Consider the following 27,338-nt stretch of genomic DNA (forward strand, 5'->3'; position numbering starts at 1 on the left):
GTGTTTAACGGTTTGTGTGACCATTCCACTGAAGGTGAGGCAAAAGCAGTCCTGGGTCCATAAACATATCGGACCGTGGATGAGGCCGGAGCGGATTTATGAATTCACCTTTATGGCCTTGTAAACAGCCAACATCACTACTGATTAACCCGTGAGAAATAACTTTAACCTTCCATTTGCCTCCTGGCCTATCAGAGGGCTGCGGGGTTGTAGGGCAAAATGGTTTAAAAGGGAGCAGGGAGACAAAGGGGAGAACAGAGACTGAGGTAGCCTGAACACCTGCTGAACACACCTGCAGCCCCACAGAGAAGAAGAGAAACACTTACCAGGTTCAATGGACAAGATGAAGACAATGCTCTCCTCCGCTGCCCTCCTGCTCCTTGCTCTCTGCCTCATCTCCGATTTCTCTGAGGCCGTCCAGGTCAAAGTAAGTACAGTAACACTTCTCTCTAGGCTTGGACTAGGGTCTCATCTCTCTCTCAGCTGGGTTTGGACTACTGCTATCCAATAACTTTTATGGACCGTTACATGTATTGCATGACATTAGAATTATAAGGTTCTATCTCAGTTAAGTGTAGTTCTGAGATGTTGAGCATCAAAGGGTTCCCCTTCCAGCTGGCAAAGCTGTTATGTACCTTTAGTATACTCCACTTTTATAGCTTAACAAGTCCATCATACTACTTTAAAAAATTATATGTCCAACAATTAACTTTGATGTTCAATATCTCGGAACTACACTAAACAGAGATAGAACCTTCTAATTCTAAGGTGACGATTGAATGGATACAATGAAAGATGTTTGATCATAACTGCGGTTATGCATTTGAGCAATTATGTGCCATAGCTGATGGAGAGTGCAGGCTAATTAAATCTTCTAATGGCCTGGTTACATACAGTATGGATGAAGCAGCTATTATGTCCATAACTACATACTCCACTGAGGCATCATCTTCCTTGATTAAGTAGGCTACAGGTAATGGACCTTTCAGGCTTTAACTACAGTATGTCCTCTCCATCTCTCTTTCTCTGTTTCTCCTCTCCCTACCTCTACCTTTCTACAGGAGGGTGACTTTGTTTTCTCCCTGGAGTCGGTGAAGAAGCTTCAGGAGCTGGCTGAGAGCACCAGACTGAGAGAGAGGACGGTCCCTCACCTTGCTAGCACCAGCCTGGCATCTGTTTGTGCCAACCCAGCCCTGCCAATGGAGTTCCTGCCTCTGTGTATGCAGAGAGCCACTGTTTCTCTCTCCAGACTAGGTGAGCCAGGGCACACATTCAATCGCCATCAGGAAAGACCTAGCTGTACAAATTTACATTTAATCAAATAATTAATGACAATTAATCAAACAAATCAAATACTCACTGATGGCAGTGAGCGGATCTGACCTCAGTATGCGTGACTAAACGGGGCAGCTTTATTGACAACAGTGTGGTGGTAATCTCCTACTCTAACAATGTCACCGTCTCTTCCCCCCAGCCTTCATGCCCATGGACGTGTGTGAGATCTGCGCCTTTGCTGCCTGCACTGGCTGCTAATCAGGACTCGCACAATCTGCCACCTTCTCCCAGGAAACCAGGAGACGCTACTTCCTCGCATAATCTGTCACCCTCTCCCAGGATGATATATACTGCCTCGCACAATCTGTGTCCTTTTTTAGTTGTTTACTTTCTAGGTTTTTGTTGATTTGTTATTTTCTCAGGTTAAATTGATTGGTTTAACACAATACACATTTCATATTCCCTTGAAACTGGTATTCTGATAAGGTATAGTTTGAAATAGCCTAATTATAGAAAAATAAACCTACGAGAAGCTCATTCTCTAGAACACTGTTACTTACAGTAGAGTTCAAACGTTCTTGTTACAGTTCTGTCTCACCAAGCTTGTGCACTTACAGATACAGTATGCTCTTTCTTAATTGTTTTAAAACGGTCTTTGGGATTTTGTACTCTTCTTTGTCTTGTTTATGGCTTATGTTTAATTAAAAAAAGGTACTGAGAAAATCATCTTGTCCTACTGTGCTTGTATTCCACAATCTGTTTGCAGACCTGATGAAAGGTTATTGTGTCAATACCAAAACTGATCCAACAAAGATCCCTCAAACCTCCTTGTGACTGACTTTTGACACTTAGGGCAGATATAAAATCTTTGATGTTCACATATATTGTGGTTATGATCAGTATTTTGACCTGAATATATGCCATTCTAACCTCTCAACAGGACCTTCTCTAGTGCATGTGTATGACATCTGAGCACATCTTCTGTTGAAGCAGGGAAGGGCTCATTTGGTCCAGTAATTGTTGGTCAGTGAGTGTCTGCTTAATAGAGGACAGTTGAAGAAGCTGGTCATGTTGAACAATGACTCGTGATTGCTGTTATACAGCCACAGTTACTGCCATTGCTACCAAATCAAATCAAATCAAAGCTTTATTTGTATAGCGTATTTCATACCCAGAGGCAACACAATGCACTTTACAGAGAACAAGGGAGGTGGGCATAAGTCCCACCCCTACATATTCCAGAGGGAAGCAAAAAAACAGTATCACCCGGGGGCCAGAAAAGTGAGCTGTAAAAATTCTTCCCTGACCCCTCTCAACAAGGCGATCGAGCAAGCTCCTGGAGTATGTTTTTTTAACGGCTAAGAACATTTCTAAAGCAATAAATTACATTAAATTACATTTCAGAGTAAGAGAGGCTAAAAACATCATAGGAGAGACATGGCAAACACTGGTGTATGTCTGTGTGTGCGTGAATGTGCCTGGGTCCAGATAGAAGCAGGGGTTGGGGTAAGGAGGGGGTAGGAAAAGGATACGGACCCGGGTTAGGTTGAGGGGAAGGGGATCTGAGCCCAGGACTGGTATATGTCTGTGTCTGTGTGAGCGTGAGTGTGCCTGGGTCCAGGTAGAGGCAGGGGTCGGGGGTAGGGTGGGGGTAGGAAAAGGATACGGACCCGGGTTAGGGTGAAGGGAAGGGGGACTGGGCCCAGGTCCAGGCCTAAAGCCGGAAGTGGACTGGTGTATGTCTGTGTGTACATGTGTGTGTATTAACTAAATGACCTGGTAAGAAGATAGGAGGGAGAGGGAGAGGCACTAGGGAGAGGGGAGGCAGAAAAGGGTTAGTAGCATGCTGAGCCATAGAAGCAACACAGATATTAGAACAGAACATGCCTGTTTCAGGGCAACCAGCTTCTGTACACATCTCAATATACATACAGTGCATAGCAGGATATACACCAATGTATACAGAGGATTCACAGATAGGTTGGAGGCTGCCTTTCTGTTTCTCTAAGTCCTGGCTAGTGATTGTAGGCTAGGCCAAAGAGGTACGTCTTGAGATCACGCTTGAAGACCTCTGTTGTTTCGGCTCTTCTTAGTTACTCCGGCAGGGTGTTCCAGACGTTGGGGGCATAGAAACTAAAAGCTGCCGCTCCGTGTTTCTCGGTCCTGGCTTTTGGAACTGTTAAGAGTTCAGTACCTGAGGATCTGAGTGGTCTGTTGGGCATGTACCTGACAAGCATGTCTGAAATGTATTCAGGTACGTGACTGTGGAGAGATGTATAGACTAGTAATAGTATTTTAAAGTCTATTCTAGAATTGACAAGTAACCAGTGTAGTGATTTTAAGACTGGTGTGATGTGTGCCCTCCGTCTAGTCTTAGTGAGGACTCGTGCTGCAGCATTCTGTATCATTTGTAGTTTAGAGATTGCTTTCTTTGGTAGGCCTGATAGTAGAGCATTGCAGTAGTCCAGCCTGCTTGTGATGAAAGCATGCATTAGTCTTTCGGTGTCAGCCTGAGAGGGAAACGGTTGCACCTTGGCAATGTTCCTTAAGTGGTAAAAAGATGTCTTTGTAATATTCTTGATGTGGTTTTCGAAATTAAGATCTGAGTCAAGTATGACACCTAGGTTTTTAGCCTGGCATTTGGTGTCAATTTCCAGAGTTTTTAAATGTGCAGATAGTTTCTCTTTCAGCTTTTTACCAATGATCAGTACTTCTGTTTTGTCCTGGTTTAGTTGGAGAAAATTATGTGACATCCATACATTTATATCTGTAATACACTTGACAAGGCAGTCAATCAAGCTGTAGTTACTGGGTGTTACAGAAATATAGAGTTGGGTATCATCTGCGTAGCTATGGTAGCTAATGTTGTGCCTCCTGATGACACTGCCAATGGGCAGCATGTACAGGCTGAAGAATAGAGGTCCTAGGATCGATCCTTGGGGCACCCCACAGGTCATAGGGATCTTTCCTGAGCTATGGTCACCAAGGGCAACGAAGAAATCACGACCAGTTAGATAGGTCCTAAGCCAACTGGACCGGAGAGCCCAACCCACTTCTCCAGTCTTTTGATGAGGATTGCATGATCTATGGTATCAAAGGCTGCACTCAGGTCCAGGAGGACGAGAACAGAGCTCTTTGGAGTCAGCATTAGTTATGAGGTCATTTACAACTTTGACTAATGCCATCTCTGTGCTATGATGGGCGCGAAAGCCAGACTGGAAAAGGTCAAGGGTAGAACTTGTAGCTAGGAAATCATTAATCTGTTTGAAAACAATCTTTTCCAGAATTTTACTCAAAAAGGGAAGGTTGGAGATTGGTCTAAAATTGTTAAGAACTGAAGTGTCTAAGTTGTTTTTCTTCAGCACGGGTCTCACCAAAGCAGTTTTAAGTATTGGTGGGAAGATACCTGTAGATACTGTAGGGAGTCATTAACAATGGCTAAAATGTCATAGGATACAGAGTCAAAAATAGTTTTGTAAAAATCGGTGTGGATGGGATCTAGCAGGCATGTGGAGGAATTGAGTTGGGATACTACTTTTCTCAACATGTCTGTGTCCGCCAGTGTAAACAAGCTCATATGTCCAATACATGGAGGAAGAGGATCTGTGAACGGGACGCATGGCCTTTCCTGGGTGATATTCCTCCTAATATTCGTAATCTTATCTCTGAAGTAAGCTGCAAATTCCTCACATTTGGAGGTAGAGAGCAGGTTATCTGGTGTTTTTACGGCAGGATTTATTAGGCAATCAATTGTTGAGAAGAGCACTCTTGAATTGTTTCGGTTGATAGATATACATTTTGAGAAGTGGTCTTTCCTTGCATTTTTTATTGCTTTATTAAAGGCAGAGAGACTGTTGAATAAAATAATTTACTATGTCTTAGGTCAATTTTCAAAATAAATCTAAGTTCAAAAATGGTTCTAAGTTCAGAATAGTTCAAAATTCAAAATAAATTCTGAGTCCTTTATTGCTTTTTCAGAAACAAAATAGCAGTAAAGCCGGTGCTTCCCGGGAAAGAGACACACCCTTGTCTTTGTGTTACCCCTTAAATAGTCTGTCACCATCCCCCCTCTTTCTTGACCACATCCCACTTTCCAAACCTCATCCCTACTTTGGCACAAATCCAATGGTGTCTAATATGCCAACTCAGCACCAACCTATGCCCAAATATGTCCCTTTAGTATGCCATTATTTCCGGCAAAGGGGGGGGAATAGGGAGAAAGTTGGGAACCCTATCGGTACATGGGCAATCGTAGACTGTTTTTGTAGACAAGACTGCAGTGCCAGCATTAATTAATTCAATCTTTTGGCAGATCAGAGAGGAAAAGAGGAGAGAATTGGGAATTTAACAGGAAGAAATCGGGATATCTAAGCGGTCAGGGAGAGCAGACTATTCCAGCAGGCTTAGGCTGCTAGCCTTGCCATCTATAAATCTTGACAGATCAGTTTCCTATGGCTACATCTAGTGGTCATATCTGATATTACTATTGAGCAGTTTATTATTGCCACATCTAGTAGTCCCCTCTGATATTACTATTGAGCAGTTTATTATTGCTACATCTTGGTGTTGTGGCTGTCTAAAACAATCATACCATATGATGATTATGATTACAATATTATGAAATGATTAAAATGCAGGGGAGCTAAATCAAATTAAATCACAACAAGATGTTCTTTGAGAACACGGTTACAGCTGCCCCCACGGTTACCACTAGGGGGCAGCTGTAGCTCAGTTGGTAGAGCAGGTCGTTCAATGATCGAAGGGTCAGCGGTTCGTATCCCAGCTCCGACTGTCCACATGTCGCTATATACTGTAAGTGCAGTCCATTTACCATTTACCATTTAGGGCTTGTATAACCAAGTTGAATTTTGACACCCGTTAGGACTAGTCAGTTCTGCATGATCTTAAATCTGTATTTCCATGCTTTGATTTAAAGGCACATCTTAACATTTGTTGCTGTTCAGTAGCCAGTGCAGTTTATATCATACTCAAAACAAAATGTTGGAATTAAAGGGAGTTCACTCAAAAAACTGCATTAACTTTATCTCTCTCGACTGTATTTGGCTCCCATATGCAGTTATTGAGATCCTGTCATCAAACAGTCCTCCTCTGATCTTTTTCACACTGTTGGTCTCAAGTCAGTTTATTGCCCAAGTAGTCGAGTTATCAAGTCGAGTTATGTCACAATAACGCAAATACATGAGTGGATTACAAGCCAAAAAAGGGATCTTTTATGCTCTCTTCATGTTATATTTGGTTGCCGAAACATTACAGTACATTCAATAATGAAAACGTTATCTTAAGAATCACAACCACCTTTATTGGCTATTAAGCACATTTTCATGTACCACTGTACCCAGTAGTTTGTTTGTCCGGGTGAAATGGAACAGTTGGACGTGGGGTGTTCATGGTCAGGTAGCATCATTACAAACAACAACAGAAACAACAACGCATATGACAGGCCCGAGGGTCTTAGGATACAGTAAGATGCAGACTACTAGACTGGGTCTGGTACCAGCTAGTAGCAAAGGCTGGGAGGCCACAAGGGCCTGTTAAGGGCCTGAGGGGCGGCTATGGCTCAGAAGGTAAAGCAGGTCGTCCAATGACCGCAGGATCTGCCGTTCGATTCCCGGCTCCTCTTGTCCACATGTCGAAGTGTCCTGGAGCAAGACACTGAACACCAAAATTGCTCCCAATGATGGTTTGTGAATGTGTGTGTGAATGGGTGAATTAGAGGCCATTGTAAAGTGCCCGTTAAGGTAGAAAGACGTTATATAATATATAAGTGCAGTCCATTTACCATTTACAATAAAGTGGCGATTTACAAAGGGTGGCTTTGTCATAAAAACACACCACGAAGCAAGACCTGTCATCTGAAAAGCTGGTACTGCAGCTCTGTTGATCTACTGTACTTCACACACATTCTCGTCACTGCAAGAAGGTTTGAATCCTATTTTGCCCAAAGAGTCTTAAACATACTCTTAGAGTAGGTTTTCCCTATGCATGCACTTGATTGACTCGCTCCACCACATATCAGCAGATATTGATTAAATTGGCAATTAGCTAGATGTCATTAAGTTTGAAGTAGAAATCTGACTGCAGTTTTAAGTAAGTATGCAAAATGCATAGCTACGTTTGCCTTTTTGTGCGTGGCTGTAAGCCAGCGCACTATAGATAGCATTTGTGTGGTTGTCACTCCCTCCCTCCTTGGAGGCAATGTTTTTGGCTGAAGTTGCCTTGAAAGGAGTATAAATTAAGACGGACTTCCAAGGAAGCCATTCAAACGATGTCATCATGTCATGTCGTTAAATACCTGTCGGTCAATCGTCACATTCTGGAAAAAGTGTTTCATGTGTAACAGAACATGGCCGGGTTTCCCGAACGAGTTAAGAAGCACTTAACTCCAAAGAACTTCTTAACTCCCATGCAAAGGGTTGCTTAAGAAGGGTTCCTTAAGAAGGTTCTTTATCGGGAAACCCAGCCCTTATCAGTTGTCAAAACGAAAAGCCCCAAAAAAAGGTTGTTATGCTGGTCAGCTAACGTGTCCCCAAATAAATGCTTGTCTAATATGTTAGCCTAGTATTTGACTAACGTTACCTGTAGCTATCACGAATGGTCCTAGCTTTGTCTGCTAAGGCAACAATATAGTTAGCTAGTTACTTATGCTACATAGCTAGCAGTGGCGGCTGGTCAATAATGGGCGATGGGGCGCTGCCCCGCGGTGATGAAAAGTGAAAGTTTTTCTTATTATATATATTTTTTTAATATATATATACATAATAATTACAAATTTAAAAAAGTTATGGTCTGGTGGTTTTGAAAAGTACAATACCGTGTAATATATACAATATAAACCATTACATTTGTTTATATATCTCTTCTGTGAATGAGACCTTAGCCCAGGGGCGATAGACTTTCAGTCCTTTCCAGTGCATTCAACAAAGCGAGAACATAACAACGGCATAGTAACAGTGACACACCCGGGCCCCCCCAACCCCCCAAATTTGTCCATTTTGCAAGGCAGCGTTAGCTAGCCCAGAACGTTACACAGCTAAGTTAGCTCGGTGGCACCTGTTGCTAGTTAACATTATGACGTTTTCGCACAATACATTCATGCCTGCGGGGGGAGACTCTTTCTGCACTATCCACAAATTTAGTATACATCTCTCCCATGATTTATTTAAATCTTCTGACCTTTAAAATCACGTTTCATTCATAAAAACCATAGACATTTCAAAAATAAAATGTTTTGCCTTTTTTTTTTCTTCTAACCATCCCTCCACGCCTCCCCTGAATTTCTTTGGGGCCCCCCAGGGGAGGCCCGCCTCACAGTTTGGGAATGCCTGCCTTAGCCAATCAAAAATATCTCATGGGGCTGAAGATATTATCGCCCCTAGCCATCAATAAATAATATTTCCCCGAGCTGGACTGCGCTCTGTCTCATTGCGCCCTCAAACACGGTAAGTTGAGGCTGCTTGATGCCGTCTCACTATTTGTAAAATAATGTGTTAGTTAGCTACATTTTCTAAGATTAGTGTAGCTTACTGTCATAAAAACTGTAAGGTTCTTTATTATGATCTCCATGTCTGATAAATGGATGAGCAGGTGATGCTTGCTCACGTTAGTTAACAAGTGCTAGCTAGTAACATTAGCTATGCTAGCTAACGTTAGTGCAACACGTTAGTAAACGATAGTTGTAATAGCCATAAAGATCGGAAGGTTTTTTATGAGCTATGATCTCCATCCTTAATAAATAGATGGATAGCAAGCAGGTGATGTTTGCTAGCTAAGTTAGACAGTGCTAGCTAGTAGTAGTTAGCTAGCTAGCTAGCTAGTGCAGCACATAGTAGCTAACGTTTTACATCTGCTATAAAGTTAGCTCCATAACCTAACATGATAGGATTCACTTGCATTAATAGCAAAAAGTTGGTTGTCTAAAATGACCAACAGTTTTTAAAATGTTTGGATGCTAGCTAGCTATAGTGCAGCACATAGTAGCTAAAGTTTTACGTCTGCTATAAAGTTAGCCCCATAACCTAACATGATAGGATGCACTAGCATTAATAGCAACTAGTTGGCTTTCTAAAATGACCAACAATTTAAAAAAATGTTTGGATGCTAGCTAACTAATCAGCAAACTAGACTGACGTTACTCTACACTAGTTTGACAGAGTGGTGTGCTGCTTTGCTATTTTGTCATTCACAGGCAATCCTGCAAAGTCTACAACCACCAGCCGCTCTCTCCATCACCAGACTGCCCCAAGCCTCTCCTCACCAGACTCTGACTCAGACATTCCAAGTCCTGTGCCCTCTCTTTTGAGGTGAGTGTGTGAGACAGTATGTTTGTGGGTGACTAAAGTATCCTCTTTCTGAGCATGTCAGAGGCCATACACTGTATGTCTCACATTCTTTGTCATTCACAGGCAATCCTGCAAAGTCTACAGCCACCAGCCTCTGTCCCAGGCTCTCTCCATCACCAGACTGCCCCAAGCCTCTCCTCACCAGACTCATATGCCAAAGTCATATGCCCTCTTTAATGAAATAATGTTAGATAAAAATTGTTGGTGTTTCACCACACCTCAGCACCATAACTTAAATACTGTAGGTGATGATTTTTTTTAAAGAACAGGGTAGTACACAGAATTACATTTTCATGTATGTGAAAATGGAGCTACCTGTCGTCCAGGTCACAGAGATGCTATTTTAATGGCACTCTATCAAACGGTAGATTTAAACTGTGGTGTTCCACAGGGGGGCTGCCTTGGCCCGCTCCTTTATTCCATATTCACAAATGATTTGCCATCTGCTATTAGGGAAGCATCCCTGACAATGTACGCATAGGATCTACTCTTCATTATGCCGCTCCCACATGTTTTGACTGAGTATTTGAGTTACGTGGAGTCTGACTTCAGAAACTTGTTTTGTCAGGTTTGTTATTCATAGTCATTCTAGTAAAAAAAAAAAGCTTGTTCACTAACATTCAACCTAACAGTTGCAAATTTGCTTTTTCAATTAAATCAAGTTAAAATTCAGTTCTCCCACCCCATTTGTCTTTGTAAATTGGGAAATGTATACAGGGAAATGTTGCATTTTGCCTTTATTATTTTCTCAGAATGCACCAGAATGCTTGATTTACATGTGAAAATCACAAAAAAATATTCTGGGGGGGGGGGGGGGTGCCCTACAGGAGTTTGGTTTCCAACCTTTCAGCCCCACCTACTATTTTTTTCAACAGCCGCCACTGATAGATAGCTAAAGATATTGGTCCCCAAATCATTTTACAACTTGTTCAGCTATTTATTCTGATGTTTCTGTCAAACCCTGCAGGTACAGTATAAATGTAACTAACATAGCCTAGCTAATTAACGTACTACGTAGGCTAGCTAACGTTAGCCTACAGAAGAGGAAAACAAACATCAGATCAGATATATAAACAGGACCAACGAAGGATACATCTGTGCTGCCTTCAAAATCTGCCCAGTCAGAGGCACCTCAGCAGGCAGCATATTTGTGAATATTCGATTGGGACATAACCTGATGCCTCCCTGCCTCCGAATGCTGCCTAAATAAGCAGCATTTTAGCCGTTTGAGACTCAGCCATAGTGTGGACCTCTGTGGGAGAGGATGCTGGACCTTATAATATATAGGGCACTTTGGTGATTATGTTGTGCACAGGTCTGTGGTTTAGGTTTTCTCTGTTGTCATAGTATTTGTTGGTATTGTGGTTTTTCTGTTTGTCCGTCTGACGATTGCTGTATGACAAAATGATGAATTTCCTAAAGGACCAATAAATGATCTCTGATGTTTTTTTTCCTCCTAGAGAAAGGCTCAAAAGTTTCAAGCAGTTTTGGCCCACCTGCCTCGTGAGACCATCCTGATCTCAAGCGAGCCTATGGTAGTAAGGCCCTTTCCCAGTTCTCCTTCACACGCCCTGGTAGTAACATCCTGGGACTGGACACACTATGTCCCTGAACCAACAACCACTGCACAGCTCCTAAATAAATAAGTTACTAAATGACTGTTAATATGGGCTTCCTCTCAGTATCTGACTACTCCCTCACCCCTTTTGTCAGCTGCAGAAGAAAAAGGCACCTTGGGACTGGTCACCTGTAAGGGCCCTCTTCTCACTGAAGGAGCTGTTGATGTCATCCCCTTTCCTGCCCCACTTATCAGTCTCCAGAACCCAGCCAGTCTGTGACCCGTCAACCTGGGCAATCTGATGACCACTCCAAATAGCTCAACCTAATTTGTTGCGTCACATCTAGCCCTACCATCAATCTTCTATCATCTTTCTGGAGATGCTGTTCACACAATGTGGGTTGCATAAAGCTTTCTGCTGTGTTCGGTTCCCATCTCCAGATCAAAAGGATCTATTTAACCCTTCAGAATGGCCTACAGCTGTAGTCCTAACACACTCAAGGTGGAGAGGTGTGATTACAGAGCAGGCCAGCCCACCAGGTCTCCACCAGGGTCTCTCCCAGCAAGCTACAGCTACCCTTGTATAGTCATTTGTCTTTTCTCTTCTTTTTTTTAGAGCACATTACAGAGCCGGCAGTAGCATTTCCCTGTACATTGTACTATATTCATGTGAGGAATACAATCTGAATACTTGTGTAACAGAGTTGAATAAGCCCTTTTCAAGAGCAGCCATTTTGACGTCAAAGTAGGGTAAACACAGGCGAAATTGATTCAATTAATTGGGTCCTGTTGTATTTAATGTTTCACAGCCATTCTGGTGAGTCAGTGCCCACTATTAGGGCCTAATCAGGGCCATAATTAATGTCATTAATTACACCTGTGTTCACCCTGCTTCGAGTCAAAATGGCTGTTGTGAAAAGGTCCTATTAGGACCCTTTCACACTTAGGCTACGTTGTTTAGTCCGGACTTTTAGACTTTCCAGTTTGATCCGAACCAAATTGACAGGTGTGAAACCTCCTGGACCACAGTGCACGGATCAAAGACTCGGCCGTTGGTCCGACCTCAAGAGGTGGTCTTGGCTCGAACCAAGGTTCGCTGCTGCCTAATGTGAAATCAAAGGTTCGCACTTTCGGATCAAGTGCATCCTCAAACCAATCAGTGTCAAGTATAGGGAGACGCAACCCCATGCAAGCGATGGCGACATAATGTAGGTCTGCCACCAAAAATCCTTTGGTCTGCTGGTGTGAAAGCGAAAGTTATGGAACTAATCAATAAAAAAATGTGAAAGCGCCAAACGGGATTCTGGTTTGGACCTTGGTCTAGACCTTTAGGTGTGGAAGCGCCCTTAGTTAAACTCACTCCTCAGTATAAATACCACCTAACTTTTTTTGTGGTATAGCTGGCTAAAAAGCGGTGTTTATGTAAAATTGTCATGTGCATTAGTGATGGGGGAAACAAAGCTTTCTGACATATTGACACATTTGACACAATAGACCTTTCCTATTCAGGCGGCAAGTTCCGCCCCCCCTAGCTACTGTTGCTATGCCCCACAAGCTTTGGACCAAATTAATAAAATGTCCACCAAACAGCACATACCTGATCATTCTCTCAAGGATTCCTGACAATATTGCTGTATGTTATTTGCCAAATGCCACTACTTTGTCTAAAAGAGTTCTACAGAAAGGCCTAAACTATTTTACACAAGGATATGAGATTTGAATTTTGGACGGAGCAGGTGACAATACGAGTTGATGCTACAGTAGGTGTTGGCAATCTATGCGGAAGGCACAGACGCCTCATCTCCAGATTGAAATGCATCAGGACAAAATCGAGGAGTCTAACTTCACATTTAAAGCAGGGTGAGTAAGTTAGTGGCATCCATTCTTAGAAAATAAGCCTGTGAGAATGATTGGTTAACTACTAGCTATGGGCTAATTAGCTACTGTACATCAAGTACCTAACATTACTAGCTTCATAGCTTTTTGTGTCGCCGTTGCTGTAAACTGATGTGTGGAGGGAGGTGTGGAGTATCGTACAGCTTGTTTAACATAACATAACATTATGGTACAGCAGCCTGCAGGCCGGTTTTCTCTATGTTTGAAGAACCATTTTCTTCAAACTAATGTCTAATCTATGAACACAACGTGGGACAGGCATTGTTTGTGGGACATCAGAGGCGGGGTCTTAAGAAATCAGGCAACCTTATTGGTTATTATTCTCCATGTGATTGACAGGTCGCGGATAGGCAGAATGACATATGCTGGTCAATTCATGGTATGGCAGCTATATTGACAGATTGGCATGTCAAGTCCTCAAGGAATTTTGGGCAAAATACAAATGAGCACACCGTCATGTGAAGTCTTGTTCAAAACAAGTCAGGTGCTTGCGTGATGTAGGCCTTCATAAAATCACTGTCAGTGTAGCCGTTTCCCTACACGGAAGACGGAATTGTGGAAAAACCTTTGAAGTTTTGTCTTCCGTGTAGGGAAACAGCTACACTGACAGTGATTTTATGAAAGCCTACAGAATTTAGGCATTTAATCCAAATAATATTAACGTAAACAAGCTGTGACTGTGACCCTTTAAGTAAACTTGTTTTACACTCTTACTCATTTACATTCTCACAGAGAATTTACACTGAGACAGAGGACAGGCAGAAAGCAGAGCAGTCTCCATCTTCTCTGTTGAGTGGGGTGTGTGCTTCTTTCGTCTCTCTGGGCTGCAGAGTGTGAAGACCACCTTTTTGTTCACGCGAGACACGATCCCACTCCACTCATTTACAGTCATCACAGCCAAACAGCTCCTCCTGCATCACGATCTCAGAGTAGCGCTTCTGGATGTCACACATGAACATGCTCTGCGTAGGTGGGGAAAGGTACCGGATCTGGTCGTCCAACGCCGCCAGGTACGAGGAGATGCGATCCCGTGGCTTGGGCTGGTTGAGCCGGGTGAGAGGTTGAGCGAGGACGCCCATCACTGCAGCGGTGGCGGATTCCTCCGAAGGCTCCTCCCCACCCTGCCTCCGACGCTTGAGGGGCCTGTGGGCGACTGGCATGGGGGGAGATGGTGGCGCATCAGCGGGCATCTCAACACACACCTGAGGGGTCACCTCGTTGGACGCAGAAAGCACCATCCTTCACTCTCGTCATCACCGCCATCCTTGTAGTCATCGAAGGCTACTGCACTGTAGTCCATCTGTAGGGAGTCCTCCTGAGAAATAAACAGAACAAGGCCAGGTCCAGCCTGGCTGATGTGCGTGGCTGGCTTGTTTCTGTTCAGGACTGGTAGGACGGAAGCTAGTCATGCCACTGAAATAGCTGTGAATTGAAATTATATGAAATAATGTCTAAGGTCTTGTTGCCTGAACACATCAGTTCCAATGCTTTCAATACTAATCCATCACATAGGAAAGGTAGGGGTACACAGGTTTCCCGTTTGTGCCAGTAGCCAAGTGGAACCTCCGATCTGTGCTTGTGTGAGATAAGAACTTGGTGGTAGTAGTCTGTATCATTAAGTGGGCGTCCACCGGATGTATAAAATGTAAACAACAGCGTTCGTTTAGCTATAGACTAGAAGAGTTTTGCTCAGCATAGTGACCCAGTCACTCCAAATCACTACCAGACATTGGCCTACATTGGCCAATAAGACACAGCTCATTTTATTGGATTTTAGGGCCATTTCTATTTTAAGAAAAATTCATCAATTTTTTCTATAGATTAGCTGAAATGTGAAACTGGCAGAAACTGCAATACTTAAACAAGCTAAGAACTTTAATACATTTAAAAACTTTTCAGCCTGAGTAGTTAAGCTTTGAACCGAGCCTATAGCTTAAAAGCTATTAAATTCTGCTTACTGACCCTTAGAGAGCATGCATATTAAGTAGAATGGCAAAAGGATGATGCTTTAAGCAATAAGACCTCTCCGAGACACCTACCTGCACCCAGGGGTGAAGACCCTGTGTCTCTACCCCACTCAGGGGCTGAGTCGTGGGGTCCGTGGCATGGATAGTGGAGTGGTGGTGAGACTCTGCCCCCTTGGGACAGAATGGGTCAGGGGCAGTGCAGAGCCCTCCGGGCATGCACCCACCAGACCACTCAGGGGCTGAGTTGTAGGGTCTGTAGCATGGATAGTGGCGTGGTGGTGAGACTCTGCCCCCTCGGGTCAGAGCGGTTCGGGTGTAGTGCAGGTACTTCCAGGAAATCTGCATACACCCACTGGTGAAAACCATGTGTCTCTAGCCTGCTCAAGGGCTGAGTTGTAGAGTTCATGGCATCGATAGTGGCGTGGTGGCGAGACTCCGCCCGCTTGGGTCAGAGCTGATTGTGCGCAGTACAGTGACCTCTGGGCAATCTCCATGCACCCACTGGCGAAGACTGTGTGTCTCTAGCCCACTCAGGGGCTGAGTTGTGGGATCCGTGGCGTGGATAGTGGTGCGATGGCGAGACTCCGACCCCTCGGGTCAGAGCTGGTCGTGGACAGTGTACCTCTCTCCAGGCCACCCACCTTCCCCCACCAGTGAAGACCTTGTGTCTCTAGCCCACTCAAGGGCTGAGTTGTGTGGTCCGTGGCGTGGTGGCGAGACTCCGCCCCCTCGGTTCATATTGGGTCGGGGGCAGTGGAGTCCTCTCCAGGCTACCCACCTGCCACCACCGGTGAAGACTGTGTGTCTCTAGCCCTCTCAGGGGCTGAGTTGTGGGGTGCATGGCGTGGTGGCGAGACTTGGGTCATAGCCAGTCAGGGACAGTATAGCCCGCTGAGCAGCAGTCATAACTAGACCACCGAGGATCTGGAAAATGTGCGGTGTCATAGTCTTTTTGTTTTGGTGTTCTGGGACCACTGTCTCTTGTGGTAGCAACATAGAACTGCAGGTCAACAACACGACGGAGGGAGGGAGTGACAACCGGACATTTGCTATCCTTGGTGCGCCACGCACAAAAACAAGCACTACATATAGCAGTCCTTTCCCTGCTTTCAATAAAAACAACATGTTTGGCTTAGTTGCACCTTGATGGTTTGACTCGAGCTACCTGGGGGGTCAGGTTGAGCTGTGATTCTCTCATTCTCTCTGTCTCATTGTCCTCCCTGCACCAGACTGCTTCTTGTAGCGAGAGTACTGGGTCCTCAGGGATGCCCACCTTTGTCTGATGTCTTTCTCTGGAAGGAAGGCGAATGGACAATACATGTTAGCTAGCTAGACAACTCAATATCAAGAATGCACAAAATTGTGGCCCTGCTAGGTACAGTAGTACTAAAGTAAGTTAATTGTTTACACTAGCACTAGGCTAATCTAGCACGACTAGCCTGGCTAGCATAGCAGGGTAATTAACAGTGTGCTTGTTAGATTATATATCTTATATAGCTACTGTAATTAGCGAGCTTGTAACAGGAATCCAGCAGGTCTAGATGTTACAGTAGCTCGCTTGCCAGCTGCTCATGTAGTTGGATGAGCCCATGAGTAGTATAGCAACTAGATAACGTTACACAACATCCAAAGCAGCTCCCTGGCTCATTAATCAGTTTAATAATAAGTTGTTGTTTTTAATTGCTAATTGTTGGTACAGTAATATGGAATTTTCATACAATGACGAGGCATCGGCAAGCAATATTTTCAGGGTGACACTTCACAGAATTCATAGTGATGATTTATGGTTGTTTTTATATAATTAAATATGCACATAACAAGCTGAAAATATGAAGGTAGACTCTCTATGATATGTAATTGTAGGAGAGTCTGTTACTTTTCCGTTGCAGTTTAAAATGTCGCTAGCACAAGCCCAGAAACGTCTTGTCACTGCATTTGAGCATTACAACCACCCCTCCCGAGTGTGGGCGTTAAAACCACCTTATACGCTAGCAACGTTAGCCTTTAGACTAGCTGTACCTCCCACTTTCTTTTGACACGCCCCTAACCGACTTCGCTAACCTGGATCACCCTTTTTATGAGCAGTTTTTGGCATAGACATACTGTATATGGCTCCAGTCTCACACTTTTAACCACATGGATATAGGCGTAGGCCTACAGTGAATGGTGTTCTCTACTTTGTCCACTAGCCTACAGTATGGTAAGGCCCTTTGGGTAGTAGCCTAATATCCCAGGACTATGCCCCTAAGCCAACAATCAGCTACCCCTAAGTTATTGAATGACGGCTAATAGGCCTACTGTAGATATCACTTCCTGTCACAGTAACTGACTATTCCCTCTCCCCTTTTGCCAGCTGCTGAACAGAAGAAAGGCACCCTGGGACTGGTCACCTATAAGGGCCCTTTCCTGCAGCCACTCCAGTCTTCACAGCCCAGCTGGTCTGTGACCCGTCAGCCTGGGCAATCTGATGATGACCACTCCAAATGACTTTATTTGTTGCGTCACATCCAGCCAGCGATACCATCAATCTTCAATCATCTTGCTGTTCACACATTGGGGGTTGCATAAAGCTCTCTGCTGTGCCCCCACCTTTAGATGAAATTATATCTATCTTATACCTCAGCACGGCCTAGTAGGCCTAGCACCCTCAATCACTAGCTTTTCAGTGGCACAGCTGAAGCGGTGTTTATGTAAGGTTATTGGCAAGTCAGAGGACCTGAGATCAATCGCATGGCCAAGAGATGGGTGGAAGCGATACTGACAAGTGACGCACTCAACTGCCCATCTGTGCAAGCTGCAGTGCACTTGCCAACAGAACGCAACGCAGGAGAGACGCAACACACGAGAGCGCAGCTTCCAGAATACATGAGAACAAATTCTATAGAAATGTCCAGTTTTTTTCTTAATGCAAAGACTAATCAGTAACATGTGGCTGCACGAATATGCACTCAGCTGATAAAGAGACACAGGCGACCAACACCTACAAAGTGTCAGCCATTGCATAATATACACAGCTATTCAACAGGGACTATAAATCAGACTTAATACAAACATGGATCACATATCCATCTTCTATACATGTGAGATAGCCTGGCAATCTGTTATCAGACAGGGCTGTGAGAAATGACTGTGGGAGAGAGACCGATGAGAAGATTTATATGATGTTTTTGGGTCACGTCTCGAACCACAGTGTCAACAGAACACCACGCGAAACGATGCTATGACGGGTTGGGGCTGATAAAAAAAGAGGATCTCTGCTACCCTTTGATCATTTGTTATCTAATTGAGAGGCACGGATACCCAGGTGGCACCCAGGCTACGCTGGCCTCTGGCGTTAATAAGTCACTCAATAATCAGTGTTGCGGGGCAGCTTTAAAAGGGGCTGACCAGAGGCAGAGGGGATCAGAGAAACCGCTACTGACCTGCCTGAGGATGAAAGTGCTGAGTGTTTTCCTGCTGCTGACCACCTGTGTCCTGTGGGGCTGTTTGGGTGTGGAGATCAGGGTAAGTTTGGCGACCTACACCTTCTTCATGTCTAGAATGGCTTGATTCCACCTACTGTACTACCTGTACAGTTATGCGTACAGTATGTTTGATTGAAGATGCTGGGGCTGCTAGTGTAGTCAGGTATTCTTTGGGAAGTTACTGTGTTAGGGTGTGTATGTGCTTCTGTGTGTTAATTTCACGTACTGTATGTGCGTGTTTGAGGTTTTGAAAATGTAGGGTACCACCTTGATCGCAGGTTGACCTCTTCTAGAGGAGTCAGTAAAGTTGAAGTTCCTCGTTTCAAATTAACTGACGGCTACTGGAAAATATATTTTCTAACCTGCTGATCTCATAGGTGCACAACGAGTGTCCTCTATAAACCTGTCAGTGGAGAAGAATAAGTCCATCCACACATCACCTTTAACGACAACCTAATGTGGAAAATGTCACAGAGGGATGAAGGAGATCATCACTGTGTGTGTGTGTGTGTGTGTGTGTGTGTGTGTGTGTGTGTGTGTGTGTGTGTGTGTGTGTGTGTGTGTGTGTGTGTGTGAGTCTGTGTGTCTGTGCGTGTGTGTGTGTATGTGTGCGCGTGCGTATGTGTTTGCGCGCGCGCGCGTGTGTGTGTCTCTTCACCCTCTCAGGACAGAGAGAGGAGCTACCCTCTGGAGGCCGTCAAGATACTGAAGGAGCTGATGGACCCTGATTCCCGTGTGAACCCCAGCCTGGCTGAGACCACCGCTGACGCTATCTGCGCCAACCCTGTCCTACCGCAGGCCTTTCTGCCAGTGTGTCGAGGCAAAGGGGCAGCCATTGTCTTCAACAGACTAGGTAGAGTAACAAAGTAGAGAAACAGATACCGTAGTGGGGTTGCATCTTGGGGGTTACATTTTCTACAAAACAGTAGTAGAAGAAAGGGATGAGGATGAGTGGAAAGATAAATATGTCTTGCTTTTATCCATCTTCAGAATGTGAAAGTCCATTTCCAAACTATCCTACATATTGGCACTTTCACTCACACGACGATACCTACTTTCAGAATCGGTAAATGGAGCTCCTACAGGCAGTGAAAAGGCCTAATGAGCCCTGCGGTGGAGCACAGGTGTTAGAATCACCATTAAACCTCTCAAATCTATACCTTAGAGTCAGGCAACAGCTGTGATTGTCCATAGCTTGGTTCTGTGCACAGTGTGCAGCGCACTACTGATGAGCCAGTCCGAGCAGAAGGCCTAGCTCCAGAGACAGCGCTGGGTAATCCAGCTCTTCTTGTCTCCGACACGCGCTCTCATCTCTCACACACATGCACACACACACACACACACACACCTGGTAGCCACTGAGGCTAGTTGGAGAACCAGGCCACGGTATTTTAACGTGAAGGATTGTTGGCCCCGCACGATCCAAGTCGCCCAGGAATATGAAATGGATTACTATGGCTGTGTTCATGCCACAAAGGTTATAGTAGTAGGCTTTACAAGATAGCCCGTTAACGTTGCTCAGGGCAGCTGGTGGGGGTCGGGCAGGCTGGGCTTCTGTATGCGCAGGGCTCTCAAGTGATATGGCAGACGGCAGACCAATGAAAACTGAGCAAATAGTGTTTGGGCGGCAATAAAGTGTGTGAAAGAAAGAGTGCTCACATATCTATTGCTGTGTAAACCTTTAACATTGCTGTGCAAATGTTTTAACAAGGATGAACGACTTCCTCCCATTGTCAATATTAGCCTAGTTTGCGTCAGGTGAGCTGACATTCACTGGTGGCTAACTGTGTGTGTGTGTGTGTGTGTGTGTGTGTGTGTTTGTGTGTGTGTGTGTGTGTGTGTGTGTGTGTGTGTGTGTGTGTGTGTGTGTGTGTGTGTGTGTGTGTGTGTGTGTGTGTGTTTGTATGTGTGTGTGCGTGTTTGTGTGTTTGTGTGTATGTGTGTGTGTGTGTGTTTTCTGTCCCTCTAGTGGATGTCATCACGCCGTTGCTAGACCCTTGTGAAATCTGCGCCAACCCCTCCTGTTATGGCTGCATGTTTGATCACACTGAGTGACGTTCTGACCATCTGTTACACATGCAACCATGGAGGTTCCTTCACCTCCTTCTCCTCATCCCTTTCCGTCTTCCTGGCTCCTCCCCTCCTCCTTACACCCTCCTCCTCACCCTTCACCCTCCTTACATGTACTGTATGGCATATTCTCCATAGAGTACTAATATAGTCGCTTACTTTGGGTTCTGGTTGTTCATGTATTATAGATAATTAAAGGCATGTGTTATGCAAGCCTCCATGTCTATTTTAAAGCAGTCTTATATTGCCACCCGTCTCACATTTTATACTGGATTCATAAATGTATTCTCTAAAATTTAATCGTAATGGCTTTATTCTATTGCACCATGTGAAAGTAAAAATAAAGAGTTTCTTCTTTAATTGAGTCTTATTATTTATATGTCCATACTGTTCAGGTACATTGACTGGTCTTTGTGGCTTCTGTGGATCCTGTGAAATCTCCCACAGGGGACTGAAGAGGAAGCGGTGTTGAGACTGTACATCCATTGATCCTTTGTTGGTATTTTCTCTGTAACCAGCAGAGGGCAGACTTCACCGTGAAATAATACAGTGCCATATGAGAAGAACGCTCACCTCACCTTAGAAGTGGTATTATCAGAACATGAACTCCCTCATGCTCTGTTAAGATAGTATCTAAGGTTCAGGTCTATATGTTTGAGACTACCACCTCCAGCAACTGTGACCATGACTATATTGGACAATAAGTTACAGTACTTTATTCGGGTTGAAAGAGGTGCAGGAACTGTCTCTTTTCCAAGTGGGCCCATTAGACTATTTTCACAGAAATTACCTAATGACATGATGCTATAGAGACTCTTGATTATTCACTGTTGATAAGTATTATACCCATTCATTGTGTTGGGGGAGCAGGGTGTATTGTATTATTTTCCCCCATGCGGCGACAGCCGAAGGGGGGGACTTTAGGTTGGTGAGTGAGTGAGTGAGTGAGTGAGTGAGTGAGTGAGTGAGTGAGTGAGTGAGTGAGTGAGTGAGTGAGTGAGTGAGTGAGTGAGTGAGTGAGTGAGTCAGTCCCCCCGTAGTACCAGAATCCACCACAAAAGGGGCGCCTTTCCAATGCATTTTTCCATTGGCAAGTACATTTAGATTTTTACATCAAAAACTATGCTTGGTGTCTCAGTATAGTCTCAGACAAGTTTACTCAGGAAACCATGTACTTGGAGCTTGAGGTGTTTAGTAGAGCTAGATATGTCTATATTTCAACATTCATTATAGAACTTTAGACGCTACAGGTGCATGGACTTTTTTGCCCACTAGATGGAGACGTTATTGTCCTCTTACTCACTCTACCATGGTTTGTAGAGAGCTTACTTTGGTCAATCATTGATACACATGATGTGACATTAGTAGCGCCAGATATGTCTGTATTTCAACATCCATTATGGGACTTTTGACCATACAGGAGCATGGGCTTGTTGGATATTAAAACGGCGCTCATCTGTAGTTGCTTTCTACACAAAAAACTGTGTCTCAGTGTAGGCACAGTCCATTCCAGCCAGGGGTCTTTTGAGCTTGACCAGCATCATCACCCACATGAGCTGGTTAGAGCTCACTCGTTATAAGTTGTTGTTCACATTGCCAGTACATTAAAGGAGTAGTAAAGGGAAAATGCATGTTTAGCCCTGTTTTAAGGTTACTTATGATCATATACAATGGTTCAGATCAAAACGTTGACAAAACTAGCACTTTTGAGAAAGTCTGATAATTGCTCTACCACCTTTTAGGTCATACTATGGATGTGGGTGGGCACCGTGAAAAATCTTTCAAAAACATGTTAAACTCTCGATTTCAAAGACAAGAAGCTCACCAAGGGGGTAATTGGTGTCCGTTGGTGTTCTGACATCACATTTGCTGCAAAGTATGAATCCTGTAGGGTTTTATTGATGATTTTATGAACACTGTTGAAATTGGTCTCTAGAGCATCAAACACTGCTGATCAAGAAATATTTTTTATTGAAGATAAAACTGTCAAAATGAAATGAGGTTGAGTAGCCTATTGAGTACAATTCGTAACACATTCGTAAAATCCCACAAATAACACTGTTGACCACATCTTACTCAACTACAGTAGACCACGCCTAAAGGACGGGAATGAAATGAAAGTAAAGGAAAATATGAAATGTAAAATATATGAAAAATGTGAAAGGCAGAGAATGAGAATTGTGAAATAGGAAATGGTTCCCTGCCCTGTCAGCATCTGAGATTATGGCAGAACAGAGCAGATAGAGGTTCTGCCGTCTCTCCAAAATCAATATCCTTGTGTTCTTGACATTGAAGGTGGGAAGCTAGAATCTAAATATGTCAGTGTTGTTTTGGCCTTCATTTTGTTGACATGATCACAGCAGGAAGTGAAATCTGATGTCCAAAAACAAGCAAGTGGGGAGACAGCGTGTAGGCCCTGTCAGGGAGGTCCATGTTAAGGCTGGTTTACCCACACTCCTTTATTATTCTCTCCATCAGTTCTCTCCTTCCTTTCCTTTCATCATACTTCCTCTCTCATCTCCCCATCAACATACGGTGCATTAGCTTAGGCTACAGGCCTACTGCAGTGGTGCTCAGTTGTGTCTAGTGTGGAGAGTTTGATTAGAGTGTAGAGAGTTGTATTAATGTGCCCTTTTATTGGCACTGGCTTTATGTGCACGTTTTTGCTCGTAACTCTGTTCAGCATTCGCCGCAAGCCGAGGCTTACACAGGGGCGTCCTTTGGGTATGGCAAGCTATGGCATTCGCCATACCTTGACTTCTAGACAATTTTTAATTTTTAATCTGAAATATGTTTTGTCATTTTATGGGATTTTATCCGCTCACATACGGGCATAAATGTGTTTGCACCGCACCTCTTGACCTCCAACTGACTCATTAGCATAGTGGGCGAGTAGCCTAGTGGTGTAGCGTAGTGGGCGAGTAGCCTAGTGTTGTAGCGTAGTGGGCGAGTAGCCTAGTGTTGTAGCGTAGTGGGCGAGTAGCCTAGTGGTGTAGCGTAGTGGGCGAGGAGCCTAGTGGTGTAGCGTAGTGGGCGAGGAGCCTAGTGGTGTAGCGTAGTGGGCGAGTAGCCTAGTGGTGTAGCATAGTGGGCAAGTAGTCTAGTGGTGTAGCGTAGTGGGCGAGTAGCCTAGTGGTGTAGCGTAGTGGGCGAGTAGCCTAGTGCGTATGGAAGTTTTTTGGTGTCTTTATTCAAATGGCAATGCATTTTTCAATTGGCAATTCAATGTTCTATTTTGTCATGCAATTGGAAAATGCAAATTGGGATTGCATTTTCATTTTCAACTTCTGCGTGCATGATTTCACTTAATATTAAAATTAAAATGCAATTGTGTGATTTGCAATTCCATTTTCATGTACCAGTTATGTATGGAAGTTTGAAATGCAATAAGGGATTACATTTTCATTCTCATAAAAGGTTTTTGGCCTCTTTATTCAAAGTGGCAATGCAAATGGGATTGCATTTTCATTTTCAACTTTTGCATGCATTCTTTAACTCAATATTAAAATTAAAATGCAATCGTGTGATTTGCATTTACATTTTCATGTATCTGCATCTATTGAAGTTTGAAATCCAATAAGGGATTGCATTATCATTATCATGGAAGGTTTTTGGCCTCTTTATTCAATTGACAATTCAATATTCTATTGTGTCATGCAATTTGAAAATGCATATTGGGATTGCATTTTCATTTTCAACTTCTACATGCATTCTTTCACTCAATATTGAAAATCATAATGCATTTGTGTGATTTGCATTTCCATTTTCATGCACATTCGCTGAAAATAACAAAAGCCATTTGACATTTCATTTTCAAAGTAATGCCACGCTTTGTTGATGTCAAAATTCAAATCGAAATGCAATTATTATCATGTTCAAGTTCAAGTTCAAGTTCAAGGCTTTTATTGTCATGTGTATTTATAAAATACAATGAAATACATGTTCTAGCAGCCTGTCAGTCATTCTCTGGGGGCGGGACCATATTGATATGGAGGTTATAAATAGTGGCCACATTCTATTAATACATCCATGCCACAGTGGCGCTCGCGGTCAAAACCAAGTGATCATGGCACCAGAACACAAACGTGACCCGCCTGGGCCCTGTACTACGAAGTTCGTTCAACATATCCAAGATAACTTTTCGCTAGCTCATCTTTGAAATAAACGCGTCACTGATACCTTTGACATGCTCAGTCAAAATGACGCATTCTTGTAGTCCACGAACAGATTGCGTTCATGGCTCTCCCCGCTCTGAGTTAGCGATGAAAAGCGGCTTGCTTATTAATCTACTCTACTTGAAATTAATTAATCTACTTGAAATCGAGGGTTTAACATGTTTTTGAATGATTTTTTAAGATGCCCATCCACATCCATTGTATGACCAAAACGGTGGTAGAGCAATTATCAACTTTCTCGAAAATGCTAGTTTTGTCAACGTTTTGATCTGAATCATTGTATATGATCATAAGTAACCTTAAAACAGGGCTAAACATGCATTTTACCTTTACTATTCCTTTAACCTGCCCCGGAGCAGGTTAGCTCGGCAGCATAAGTTACCACGGCGATATAGCATGGTGAAAAGTGAACCACCTTCATAGTACGGATAAACCAGGCTTGAACCTGAAGTTATCGCGCTAACCCCGTAATCCTGTTTCGTAATACAGGGCCCTGCTCAGGGAAGCTTTGGAGGCAGCTGAGGCCTTACAGGTCGACCCCCCTCGACCCGCCACAACGGGATCCTCGAACCCGGTCCCCCCTCGGATACCGAACCCCCCCGGACCTGTCCCACCCGATCGAGGTGGTGCTGGTGCTGGTGGGCAGTAAGAGCTGCGACAAGTTCTCCCCTAGCCATTACGCTCGCAGTGTTTAATCTTTCCTGGTCCCCACACTAACAACTTTTAATGTTGATTTTGATGGTAGTTTACGCAGAGAAACTCCTGTGAATGTTCGTAGCCAATCAGAAGCACAGTAGAGCGAAGTACAACTAACCAATCAGAGCCCGAGTAGGGCGGGTTCCCATGTTGCATTTCCATTAGAATTTGGACACCAACAAAGCATGCACGTTGTCGGTGAAAATGAAATGTTGACGTTGAAAAAGAAATGTCAAATGGCTTTTCATTATCATTTTCATATTGTCTGCAAATGTGTATGAAAATGGAAATGCAAATCACACAATTACATTTGAAGCTATGTTAGCTATGTTAGCTAGCTAGTGCAGCACATAGTAGCTAACGTTTTACATCTGCTATAAAGTTAGCTCCATAACCTAACATGATAGGATTCACTAGCATTAATAGCAACTAATTGGCTTGCTGGAATGACCAACAATGCTCTCTCCATCAACATCCTCTGAACCAGGCTCCCAAGCTCTCTCCATGACCATCCCTCTGAACCAGGCTCCCAAGCTCTCTCCATCAACATCATCTGTCCCAGGCTCCCAAGCTCTCTCCATGACCATCCCTCTGAACCAGGCTCCCAAGCTCTCTCCATCAACATCATCTGTCCCAGGCTCCCAAGCTCTCTCCATGACCATCCCTCTGAACCAGGCTCCCAAGCTCTCTCCATGACCATCCCTCTGAACCAGGCTCCCAAGCTCTCTCCATCAACATCATCTGTCCCAGGCTCCCAAGCTCTCTCCATCAACATCATCTGAACCAGGCTCCCAAGCTCTCTCCATGACCATCCCTCTGAACCAGGCTCCCAAGCTCTCTCCATCAACATCATCTGTCCCAGGCTCCCAAGCTCTCTCCATCAACATCATCTGAACCAGACTCCTAAGCTCTCTCCATCAACATCATCTGTCCCAGGCTCTCTCCATCACCAGACTGCCCAAAGCCTCTCCTCACCAGACTGCCTCAGACATTCCAAGTCCTGTGCCCTCTCTTTTGAGGTGAGTGTGTGAGACAGTATGTTTGTGGGTGACTAAAGTATCCTTTCTGAGCATGTCAGAGGCCATAAACTGTATTCTGTTGTCTCACATTCTTTGTAATTCACAGGCAATCGTGCAAAGTCTACAGCCACCAGCCTCTGTCCCAGGCTCTCTCCATCACCAGACTGCCCCAAGCCTCTCCTCACCAGACTCCTATGCCAGTCATATGTACTCTTTAATGAAATAATGTTAGATACAAATTGTTGGTGTTTCACCACACCTCAGCACCATAACTTAAATAGGTGACAGGGTAGAACACAGAATTACATTTTCATGTATGTGAAAATGGAGCTACCTGTCATCCAGGTCACAGAGATGCTATTTTAAAGTAGAAGTAAACATGTATTTAAGTCATGTAATGTTCTTAGTCAAGATCAACTATGTAACCTTGTATACGTGTGAGACAATAATGACAATGTGACGATTGGAGAATGTATCCATGTATCAACTGTTTGAGTATATAGGTAATGCTTAAAGTAGGATATTTGATAAGCTGTTAATTAGACATTTATTCTGTGATGTCCTGCTGTGGGTGAAAGAGAGATAAGCTGTTGAATGCAGGGATTGTTAATCTGCCAGGGAGGAGAGAAGGACTGTGTTCATCCTTAGAGACGTGACGTTAACACCCTGCCCTCCTGGAAGAGGGTTAAAAAAAAACAGCTTACGAAGAGGGAGAGGCACTTCTTTCCATCAACAGAGGTATGGAGGAAGTCAGACTTTCTTTCCATCAACAGAGACGTTGAAGAATTCAGCGGCTGGAGACCTAGGACCTATTCTCTTTCATGTTTTTCTTTTGTAACCTGTATTTTTCATGTACAG

General features: G+C 43.9%; 1 protein-coding gene across 1 annotated transcript; it reads left to right on the plus strand.

Moving 5' to 3' along the window:
• Positions 1-343: 343 nt before the first annotated feature.
• On the plus strand, positions 344-1,533 carry LOC311311797 (guanylin; the record flags this gene model as incomplete). The annotated part of the gene is made up of 3 exons (XM_084441564.1): positions 344-433; positions 1,062-1,254; positions 1,475-1,533. The coding sequence occupies 3 exons, from the start codon at positions 344-346 to the stop codon at positions 1,531-1,533; spliced, it is 342 nt and encodes a 113-aa protein (XP_084297690.1).
• Between the last annotated feature and the right edge of the window lie 25,805 nt (positions 1,534-27,338).

Source organism: Borostomias antarcticus, assembly GCF_949987555.1.
Source record: "Borostomias antarcticus genome assembly, chromosome: 7".
NCBI lineage: Eukaryota > Metazoa > Chordata > Actinopteri > Stomiiformes > Stomiidae > Borostomias > Borostomias antarcticus.